Source organism: Chrysoperla carnea, chromosome 3 (assembly GCF_905475395.1).
Source record: "Chrysoperla carnea chromosome 3, inChrCarn1.1, whole genome shotgun sequence".
Classification (NCBI taxonomy): domain Eukaryota; kingdom Metazoa; phylum Arthropoda; class Insecta; order Neuroptera; family Chrysopidae; genus Chrysoperla; species Chrysoperla carnea.
The window spans coordinates 86494465-86506817 of NC_058339.1; the positions used below are offsets into that span (position 1 = coordinate 86494465).

The 12353-nt window shown below is 29.3% G+C and overlaps 1 protein-coding gene across 2 annotated transcripts in view; it reads left to right on the top strand.

The window, feature by feature from the left end:
- LOC123295397 (huntingtin-interacting protein 1) overlaps positions 1-12353 on the top strand; it is a 48613-nt gene that overhangs the window by 29274 nt on the left and 6986 nt on the right. For both annotated transcript variants that reach the window (XM_044876737.1, XM_044876738.1), the window contains exons 2-6: positions 8353-8616; positions 9210-9367; positions 9438-9499; positions 10744-11018; positions 11629-11882. In XM_044876737.1, coding sequence (XP_044732672.1) covers positions 8353-8616; positions 9210-9367; positions 9438-9499; positions 10744-11018; positions 11629-11882 — 1013 coding nt within the window. The remainder of the gene's footprint in view (positions 1-8352; positions 8617-9209; positions 9368-9437; positions 9500-10743; positions 11019-11628; positions 11883-12353) is intronic.

Consider the following 12353-nt stretch of genomic DNA (forward strand, 5'->3'; position numbering starts at 1 on the left):
TGAATTACGAATAGTGTAAAAAAAATTTTATAAATTTGAATTAAGAATAGTATAAAAAAATTTTAATAAATATAAATTAAGAATGTGTAAATAAGGAAAAAATGAATTTTATTGAAAAAAAAGCATGGGGTGCATGGTGTCAATAGTTAAGGATTATCATTTTGATAATAAGCACCCCACGTTTTCTTTAAAATAAATACATTTTTGCACAAGTGTGTTTTTTAGTTTTTTTAAACTATTTATTTTTAAATTTAATCCTTCTTTGTCATTGAAATATCAATTTTTTTTTAGAACACTTTGTAAAAATTACAGCTCTTTATTAAAAATGTATCATTATTTTTATTATTATTTGAAGGGAATAACTAGTGTGAAGAGTGAAGACTGACGAGAATAAACTCTATGATTATTTTACGATCATAAATATTTATTTTCAGACGATTGTATACCATTTAACGATTTTAATAACAATTCAACATTATACATAGATTCTTTTCAGAATCCCACAATACCAGATTCAATAGTGAAAAATCACATGTGTATAAGCAGAATTAGTGAAAATATTTCTCTCGTTATGAAAATATAATGAACTTGTATTTTTTTAATGTATTTAAAATTTTATTTCAGTATTAGTCCAGTAACTTTATACATTACAGTCTGTGTCAAATATACGGTACTTCTGATTTTTCGCAGACTTGTTTATAATGTTGAATTCATTAATAATTCAAATTTATGACCTCGAGTGCCGAAAAATGAAAAAATAACGTGAACATTTGTAATTTTTGATAGTACCTTTTCATTTCCTTCTGAGTCAATTTTGACCCTAATTCTTCGTAACCCCTCTTAAATCTGAAACACCAAAGAATCAGTTTTCAGGACCACTATGTTGAATAAATAGTAGGATGGGATCTAGTGTCGGAAAATGAAAGGCATAAGTGTTGAAAATGAAAAAAGAGTTAAAATATGGACAGGTCTACATCCCATCCTACTATTTATTCAACATAGTGGTCCTGAAAACTGATTCTTTGGTGTTTCAGATTTAAGAGGGGTTACGAAGAATTAGGGTCAAAATTGACTCCATGAATGAATTTTCCAATTTTTGAAGTTTCTGTCAAAATAAAGTATGGTCTGTAAAGTCTGCAAAGTAGTAAGCGAAAAATCGAAAAATATGTTTTCTTCGTAGTTCACTTACCAATTTTTCCTCTTTTTAGTCAACGCCAAATCCCAAACAAGATACAAACCAGAAAATGATGCAGCCAAATCTGTCACTATCTTAGGGTCTTTAATCAACAAATGAAACATTTTTTGCTGTTATATTAAATTGAAAAAACAAATAGTTTTGTTGTTTCGTATTAATATATCCTTGGGGATTGAAAAAAGATTTCCTCTTTATTTTTTATCCGAATAAATGTAGTTTAAGGTTTTTGAATAGATTAAGGTTAGATTTACATAACAATTTTCCTAATATTTGAATTTTATAAAATGCCAAATCGTATTACATTTTATATACAAAAAATATATTAAGTTTTAACTAAATATACAGAGTGTTTTTTGCCGAGACTACTACTGTGCCATTAAAGTTTTTGGGGGTAAATCTACCTGGTAATCAATTAGGAAAATTTTGGGAAAAGGCTAATTTTTTTAAATGGGTTTCTTTCGTTGTAAAAACAGAGTAAAGGAGTTTTTCAGTTCCTAAACGTTCCGCAGGACCTTCTGCACGCGGTTTTGGGACAATTTATCTCTAGATTGTTTTCTTTGGTGACGTCTAGAATATCTCTACTTCTATTGATCGGATTGAGGCGAATAAAAAAAAATAATTGTTTGTTATGAATTTTTGCATCGACCTTGTCTGCTATCGAACCCTATACATTGTAAAATAACCTGAAAATCTCAAGAAAAGCGCAGTAACCTCATATTTTAAACTTTCTCTGATAACTTTTCGAAAAATGAAGGAATTGAGATGAAAATCTGGGAAAAGATGTAAATTAATAAAAAAGTGTGGTAAATTTTAGCTTTATATATAACCTCAATTTTGAGTAAAATAAATTTTTCTGAAAAATTTCAGCAGCTCGTACAATTCAGGCAAATCATTGGAATTTATATTTTTTCAGGTTTTTTATGTAGGCTTTCGGATAGTGTAAACGGTTTTTTTTTTAACACAAATAAAATAAAATTAGCCTTCTCCCAAAATTTTCCGAATTGATCATCAAAATCCGGTAGCTCCCCCCCCCATATTAAAATCTTGTCGTCTCTAACATTTTACTTAACTTTTTTAATGCGGTTATTTTGAGCCACCCCATATACTACAACTTAGGTTCGACAGTCATGGATGAATTAGTTTAATAGAACACTCTATATAATTTTCCAACCATTTAATAATATAATACGACCCGACCGGACATTATATGCTCTGTTTGATTGGTAGTAGGTAATCAGTTTTACTTCCCATATAATCCATGTAATTTATGTATTATAGAAGCTTTATTCTATTATACAATGTTTTTCTATTATAATGTAAAATAATATTTTCCATCAATTATATTGTTTTATATATCTATTATGTTGATGACGAAAATGATAATTTTTCTCTTCATTAACTTTGATGGCAGGCGATGATGTGACAAATTTAGTGAAAAATTAATTAATAATACAACGGAATTATTATTGGTTATTAGATTGAATTGTTTTCAATATTATTGGTTTTTGAACAAATTAAAATTTATTTATTAATTCAGTGACGTTATGGTATTTTGTTGAAAGTAAATGTTTACAATCTAACATGCAAGTTAAAAATTGTTAAAAATTGAATATTGTAAACATTGGGGAAGTAAGTAGTTCCTGTTACTTTGGGGTCTAACTTTGAAGTTCATTACGCTAACCTAATATCTCTAGAGATTTGGTGTTTAGTCCAAATTGCACATTTATTTCTGTATTTTTCTTTATCTTTTGCTGAAATACTTTTAGTTCGCGTTTTTGATGCAGAAATTAATTTTGTAAATAAACCTATATACAAAGTGTTCTATAATTTACTGAAGAACTCTCGACTTCCTGAATAAGCTTGTAAAGACGAAACAAAGACCTCTTTATCATATTTCGATCTTAGGCCTAATTTCCGAGATAATTTACAAAATCAATTAATAAATTTATTCAATGAAAGAACATTTTAAAATAGAGTGATGTCTCTATCGTGACTTGGGAGGGGGGTTAGTAAAAATTGTAAAAAATGAAATAGATAATTTTATAATTAAATTCAACGATAAAGACAACAATTATTGTTGTCTTTATCGTTGCATTTAATTAGGATATTATCTACCTCCCTTTCAAATTTGTATTAAATCTCACCTAGTAATTGCCATGTTATGTTATAATAGGTATACGTTACTGGGTTTAGTTTAATAAAAATTAAAAAAAGTGAGATAGATAATACAATAATTAAATGCAACGATAAAGATATCTTTATATTTCTAAATACTCTGTCATTGAATAGATTTATTAATTGATTTGGTTAATTATCTCGGAAATAAGGCCTCAGATCAAAATTTGGTAGAGAACTTTTTCGTTCGTCTTAAGTTTATTTAAGAAGTCAATTGTTCTGCAGTCAATTATAGAAAACTTTGTATAAATAAGATGTAGTTGGCTTTTTAGTTTACGAAAAAACAATAAACAAAGATAATTTTTGACGAATATTTAGTCGAATCCATAAAAGCATAATCGTTGTATCGTTAACAGATTTACTACACTAAATAAAACCTTTATTCATTTTCCTTACAATTATTGATTACCTGAACAAAACTAATTATTTTTTATAATAATTTGCTTTCTATGAATATAGACCTAAGTTATTATTCAATTTCAATAAAATATCAAATAAAACTTACAATAATATTGATTGTTGGCTATGTGGATTCGAATGAATAATTCTAAAAATAACATGAATATTAGAATGTTGGTTTATTGATAAAACTGTTTGTAATTTGTGTTTTTTGATGCAAAAAATATAGTTGAGTTACACAAATATTATCTATGTATAATACTATATGTATTCTATAAATCATAATATATATCATCATACAGAGAATCCTCGCTATGATTTAAATTTAACCTTTCAAAATTATTACGCCAAGAGCTATATCCAAATTTTGATCGTTTGTTGAACTTCCTTCATATATCAATAACGCAAACGTTGTATACAATATTCTATCTAAATAAATTTTTTAGCTTCGATTTCGATTGCTGCATTCCCGAATCGTTTTCCTTGCATAAAATTGTTGGATATCATTAAAAAATGAGGCTAATAATAATTTGTAATACAATTTCTTCAATCCATCAAACTTCTTAATATAAAATGATTGCGTAATTCGTAAAAACATTCTTAACTATCTGTAATTTCATGAAGCGTTATAGGAGTTAGGTTATACTAATTTATTAAGGCCAGTTCTCGATCAAAATTTGACATCAGGTATTGGCCATTGGTATACGATTCTGAAGCTATGAGCTACTGCTTAGTACTGCTTAGCGACTTTACACATAGGTACCTACTTTCTATTATACAGGGTGTCCTAGGAGTAACGGACGCACTTGTTACATCACGTAGAAAATAAAATACTAGAGCGAAAAGTCCTCTTCCATTTTTTGACTGATGCACTTATATCTGCCCCGACCTACACATTCATAGCTACACACCAACATAACGTTGAAGTTCTCGCCTCTCCCTCTCGCAGCCCCCCCCCCCACTGCCTTGCCACTGTAGCGCGCTTCTGATTAGCTGTCTATTTTAATAATAGCTAATTATCCGTGCATCGAATAAAAACATGGAGCAAGATTTTTCGTCTTTGAATTTTATTTTCTACCTGATGCAAGAAGAGCGTCCACTACATCCGGGACACTCTGTATATATTTTTTCAATTAAAAGAGTTTTTTTTTTACAATCGAAGACATACTTTGTTTTTGGCACAAAATGTTTCCAAGAAAAACCACTTATTGTCTTTGATTCGAAGTTCAAGATTAAATTCCGCTACACTTTCATCGAGTGCCCCCTTCCAAATCAACAACTTTCATAGAAATTACTATTTGTTCGAAGTTTGGCAAAATATTGTCTCTGATATATCAAAACCAGCACGTAATGCATGGATCTGTCAATGTGAAATGTGTTAATATTTTCAAAATAAATAATGTCTGTTATCGAAGTTTCACTATAGATGAGACGACATGACATATTGATTGTTGAAATATGTGTAAACAATGAATTTTATTATTCATTCGTGGTATATTTTACCATTCTAGTTCACAGATTTTCACAACTTAACATTTCCGTTAAACCATTGTACTTCCTATAAAAAATGTGTGGTTAAAAGCATATTTTAACTATTCACAATAAATTTATTTTTGCAAAAAAACACACATTTATTACACCACATTAACAAAGACAATGGTATTCAATTGTTTATAATCAACTATGCTCGTGGTTGCCCGTGCTCGAACATTTTTGAACTTTCTGGAAATTTTTTTTATATAAAACCAAACGCACACCAAATTGGAGGGAAAAAAAGAAGTATATAAAGATTATAATATTTTTCATAAAAGAAGCATGATCTACATGTGCCGAGCGTTAGGACAAACATTGAAACTTTTTTTTTCCTTTTAAAAATTTCTTAAATTTCCGGTTGTCGTGACAACAGTTTGAGTCTTTGAATAAATTCGTAGAAATCAATGTAATGCATGCATTTCCTTTACAGTTCAAAAACTTTTATTTTTATTATAAAATTAGTTCCTATTATTTGCTTGCTTTTTTAAATTTTGTTTTTTTTAATTACCGGTAGTAAGCATAATTTAATTTTTAGTACTTCATAATTAAATTTTATTAAAAACAATAATTAATTACTCTTTAACAGCAAAAAAAAAAAAGTGTTCTAAATTAAATATCATCAGTGACGGATTTATCGTTTTCTCAAGGGAGGTGTTAATAAAGCATTTTTTTTTCAAATTAATTAATACAAATACGCTTAAAATTTTCATGAATGTGGACCTGAAGAAATCTTGGAAACTGCCCAAAAACAAATGGATTTTTATTTTTTTTTGGATTTTCATTACTTTAGAATTTAGAAAAGGATTTTTGTCTAAACCATATTCAAGTTTTTGAGATTTAATCGATATGCATACCAAGAAATTCAAAACTTTTTTTGCCTCCGAAAATTTAATTCATTTGACAATTGACTGAGTGGTTCTCGCAATATTTTACTTTCTCGACTTTTATAGAATTTCGGACGATACCATAAAAGATATTCGACCAATCGTAGAATTGAAATAAAAAGAATCAGATTTTTTATATTTTTTTGGGTAAAAATAACTCTAAATACCGTGTTTTATTAAGCTCCGTAACAATTTTTTTTTATGATTTCTCCGTTTTTATCAAGAAGTTCCTATGAGAATACAAAAATCGGGTACATTTTCTGATTATAGTAATTTCTAAGGTATCATCCAAAATCCCATTCAAAAATTGATTATTTGTTTGTTATTCAAAGGAACTGGATTTCGCGTAGCGTTTCGTAGCTTTTGATTTATTCTAAAAGTATTCAAAGGCTTTGACTGAATATTATCAATTATTAAGAGAATCACAATTTCGTTTCTGAATCCGTTGCCTTGATTTAATCTTGTGTGAGTAAATCGTTATAAATTCATACAAGTGCAATTCACCATATACTTAAACAAACTATTAATAAATTAATCGCTTTCTTTATTGTATTAATGAATTGGGAAGTAAAAAATAAATAAATAAATAAATGACCTTCGTTGATGAGTCAACTAGATTTCTACATATTATTATTATAGTACCATATTTGTATATGAATCATATAATTTACAACACATGTGTTCTGTAAAATCAACTTCTATGTATTCTTATATAAGTCTCTTAAAAATTCTATGTCTGATGGACTTTGGATTTAAAAACTCAAAACTTTTGATTTGGATAAAAATCTAATGGTATCTTTTGAAAAGCTTCGCAGTGATACAAAATCACGAATTTTGTTTCGATGCTGTGTTGCCGTCCAATAATTTTCATAGGAAAGTGCACGCGGGCAATGTAAAACAGACACCGTAAAGGAGATAGCCCTTCACCCTCGTTCGCCAGCAATAGTGTAATGAAATTTTCACGCATCTGCAATTATGAAAGGTTGCGATACAGTCGCGCCAGTGGAAGTGCCTCAGAGCAATAACACATATTTCAATAGAAAATGGCTTTCATTAAACACATATACGACTTTTTTTAAGTCGGTTCACAATCGCGCTTCGCTGGTAGGCGTCCAAGTTATAACATTATTAATTTTTTTTATCGTTTTGAATTTACTTAGAACATTGTATTGTTGATTCTTTATCGGGTTTTACACATCGATTTATTCATAATTATTTCTCATCTGTGAAAATTTTATCTTAAAAACAATATTTCATTGTACATTATGTGCGCATTTCCAAATGAAATGAATGACTTATTTTGTTTTGATTCATAGAAATATTGCATTTAAAAAGTGTTAAATGATTTTCAATTAAAAATAGTTAGAGTTACCTCGTAAAAATCGGCCTTAGTTTTGGTTTTGTTTTTGTAAACATTCTTTACTATGACGTCAATTACACTAAACTTGTTGATGACAAAAAAGTTTAATATTTAAAATAACTTAGGAATGAAATTTACAAAATTTAAAAAAACCCCGATAAATTTTTGAATGCGGAACCCTAAACTAGCACTTGAAACATATCTAAGAACACTCTCCATTAAATTACCTTTTTCTTTAAAGCCTTCCCCAAACTGAACCGATTTTGAGGATCATATTATTTTTTTTAGTTGTTCCAGGTACGGGACCCTAAACTCGCACTTGAAACATAGCAAAGAACACCCTCCATTAAATTACCTTTCAAACAAAACAAAAAAAAATAAAAATCGGTTCATCCGTTTAGACGCTACGATATCATAAACAGACAGGCAGACACACACACATAGCAGTCAAACTTATAACACCCCTTTTTTGATTCGGGGATTAAAAATGGCACAAAAGGGAAGTGTCCAAACGCTACTAAAACGACTAACACTACATAGGGCAAACTAAACATTCATTAACTATAAGGAATGTTTATTGCATAATTATTTCGTAGTTTTTTTTTTCAGTCTTGCCAGTTTCTTAATTATAAATTCAAAAATTTTAATGAAACATTTTTATTTGGTGCCATTTTTGTAGTAAAATAAATTATTTATTTGAAACTTTGAATACTAATTAAAAAACAAAAGATATTCAATAAATTTTTATTATTAATAATAAAACTGAATAAAAATTAATAATAAATGTATTTGTTATTATTTTATAGGCGACCAGTCTGAGTAAAGCTATAAATCAATTGGAGACGCCTGTTAAAGAGAAACATGTTCGGCAAGCAATTATTGGTACATTCCAAGAGAAAGGTGCACAAACATTTTGGATGGTTACATTACGTTTACCTTTACAAGATAATCGTATTGTTGCATGGAAATTTTGTCATGTAGTACACAAAGTTTTGCGTGAGGGTCATGCAAATTGTTTACCACAATCACAACGATTTCGTGGCAAAATTGATGATTTAGGAAAATTATGGGTAAGTTATTTTCCAATCATTTTAGTCTTTCGTACTTAAAATACAGATCAGGTGTGAGCTAGAATTTTTCTCGAATAATGATATTTTTTATGAAGCTTTTTCTGATCTGATGTCCTAGGCTTATACCTGATTCACCATAGTATAGTTTTTCTCAATCGAATTTTCCTTAGCAATCCATTATATATTTCAATATTTGTAGAATCCATATGTGATAGAAACTATACAGGGTGTCCCAGGAGTATTGGACGCCCTTGTTGCATCAGGTAGAAAATAAAATTCTAAAACAAAAATTCCTCTTCCATTTTTTGATCCGACGCACGGTTAATTAGCTATTAATTAAAATAGATAGCCAATCAGAAGCGCTCTATAGCGGTAAGACAGTGGAGTGGGGGAGGGAAATGGGAAGAAACTGCGAGAGCTTCAACGTTACGCTGGCGTGTATGTATGTATACGTGCGCAAGTATGTAAATGTGTAGGAATATATGGGTGTAAGTGCATTCTACCTAATGTAACAAGGGTGTCCGTTAATTCTGAACATTCAGTATAAAATATTTTTTTAACACTTTTCAATAATTTTTTTACTCCTGTTTTAGGTTCATCTTAGGGAAGGATATGGGAAATTAATTAATTTATATTGTTCACTATTAAAAACGAAATTAGACTTTCATCGAAGAAATCCTAGATTTCCTGGTAATTTAGTTGTTACGAAACAAGAATTAGAAGCTATAGGTGAAAATGATATTAATGTTTAGTAAGTATTTAATTATATTTCTTTATTTCTTTTCAATTTTGGTAATTTTACGTATCATTCTCTTTTTTAGCTTTCATTTATCTGTGGAAATGTTCGATTATATGGATGATGTTTTGGCGTTACAATCTGCAAGTAAGAAAATCTTATTCAAATAAAAATAAAAATTATTAGGTACGCTAGATAAGTGTACTTCTAAACTTGTAATCGGTTGTTGCTTCTCCTGTCTTGTAGAACTACGATCTGTAGCCCTTGTTAAGGATTAAAAAATATCGAATAACCAAGAGCCACTAATTTCACAAATTAATGGCCTGTATTCGAGCCATACGGAGGCGTGTAATGCGATTGATTCGCCTAGCTACAAACCATTGACGTTGAAGGTGCTTACAGACATTTTACTGCAATGGTAAAGCTGCTTGACATCGAAATCAGTTCTTGCCTTAGGTCTGCACATGTTCTCAGCTCTTTTTGGCGCCCCTTTTTTTGATGTTTCTCCTATTAATGTTTTTAGGTCACCTTGTTTGTGTAGAAGCCTCTAAGTTCAACCCAACACCTGTTGGTTAATTCTCCAGAATTTTTAGATGAAAAAAATCTGTGGCTACCATATCCTAAGCATAGTGTTCAGACGTCTTTTACCTGATTTGAATGGAAAATCAGTAATCGGTAAAAAAATTCGGCATCAGTATAGTTATTTTTGTTGTATAAAAATTTAAAGAATTTTTGTTGTTCGTTTAGCGCTAGAATTACATTAAGAATAAACGCTATAAAATTATTAAGGCTAATAATTTAGGCACTGTGTTTTTATTACAATAACTCCACGTTTTGTGTAATCAATACTTATGCAATAATGCCATACGTGAATGCGTGTATTCATCCCATTTCAATAAAATTGTATGCGTTAAAATATGCAATTACGTATGGAATTGCTTTAAGTACAAGGATTACGAAAAGTGACTTTTGGATATTAAAAAATATAGTGTCTCTATAACCATAGAAAAATCTTATATAATGGGAAAGTTTCTTAATTTTTTTTTTTTTTTTTTTAATATTGAGTGAAATGGTTTCGAATCTTAAAATGAACTTTCTAAGTCTTCTCTATTGTTCTTTTGTTCGTCTGTCTACAAGGTCTCTGCACTCAAGAAATATTGCAAATAACGTGCCAAATTTCTTCCAAAATAGTATACGAAATATTTTCGAAATACTGCAATCATATTTCGTAAGTTACTTACCCATCAAACATTTATTTTACTTTTGGAATACTCTGTAATAGACCTTTTTTGAAATTAAAGTTTTCATGCAAATGTTTATTATTTATTATAAGAACAAAAAGACTTTAACACATTTTTTAATGACATACAATTTGTTTTTTATATTTTAAGTATTTGGTTCATTGGACATGTCACGATCGAATTCAATGACCAGTTGTGGACAATGCCGTGTGGCGCCATTAATACCATGCATACAGGATGCAGCACAATTATATGATTATTCAGTAAAAATATTATTTAAATTACATTCAGCATTACCACCAGATACATTAGATGGGCATCGTAAACGTTTTCTAAAACAATTCCGAGATTTAAAACAATTTTATCAAAATTCAAATACGTTACAATATTTCAGAAATTTAATTTCAATACCAAGTTTACCTGAGGTAAGAAAATTAATTTATTATTCGAAACATTCGTCACTATAGTACAGGATATCACATGATAGTTTAGACCCTTTTAAATTAATATTCCGAAAGTTAACGAAATCATTCTTGTTTTTTGATATAAAATCATTTTTTCGTATGCAGTTAAACCAGATTTATTTTCATTAAAAACAATTGAAAATTGATTACGTAAGACCGATAAAATACAAATATTTCGTTCATTAGATGACCAGAAGAGTATTTCGGGAGATATCGTGGCAAATATTCCCAAAATGTAGAATTTGCGATAGAAAATACTCGACCAATCGTCAAATGAATTCGATTTTTGTATTTTTTGGGTTAAAATGACTCTAAATATAGAGCTTTGTAAAATTTAGAAACAAAAAACTTTCATTTGGTCAAAAAATACATATTCTAATAACTATAAACCCGAATGCATCTTTAATGTTCATTGAAGAATTCTAATAGTTGATACTTGGTCCCTGGAAAATGGTAAATGTTAATCAATTAAATTTTATTCTCTATTAAAACGGTCCAAAAAATAGGATCGTATTTGGAACGATCCAAAAAATCATTTTTATGACTTTACAGTGAATTTTTTGTTTTTTAGAATCCACCAAATTTTTTGATACAAGCCGAGCTACGCACATACGTTACACCAGTTGTAATATTACCACCAGAACCAGAACCTGAACCCGATCCAGTTGTTGAAGGTAGTTTAATTGATACATCTGATTCCGTTGATCTAGATACAGCGAGTCGAAATGGATCAGTTTCACCCGTTGGTAGCTCACATTTTATTGAAGTAGTGGCGGAACGTGATGCACTTATTGCACATTTACAACAAGAAATTGGAAGATTAAGGTAAAATATTATCTGTTTTGTTAGGTAAATATTTTTTTCCCTTTTGGAGAATGCAGGATGTATCTAAGTTCTTCGGACCATTAACTCTTGGAGAGATTAGGTGTCTCTTATTATTAATTATTGTATGTTCGGATTTAATGATAATATGATAATGTTTATAATTTGTATTATGTAGTTAGTTAAAAATTTTTATTAGTATTATTTAAAAAATATAATGCTTTAATTAGCTTTTTTCCTGGGAAGATTAAAAAAGATCCGCTAGATGGCAACACTAGGGCGGTACAAATATATCCTGCCATCTAGAGGATCTTTTTTTAATCTTCCCAGGAAAAAGGCTAATTGGAGATAATTTTAATATTAATTCTGAATCAGCATCAAGTCGATTTCTTTATTTCGTTTTTATCATGACCAAGTGTGAAAGTCCACTATCACATAAGTATGTTGTTGCAAAGGATGAAAGGGGGGTTCAGG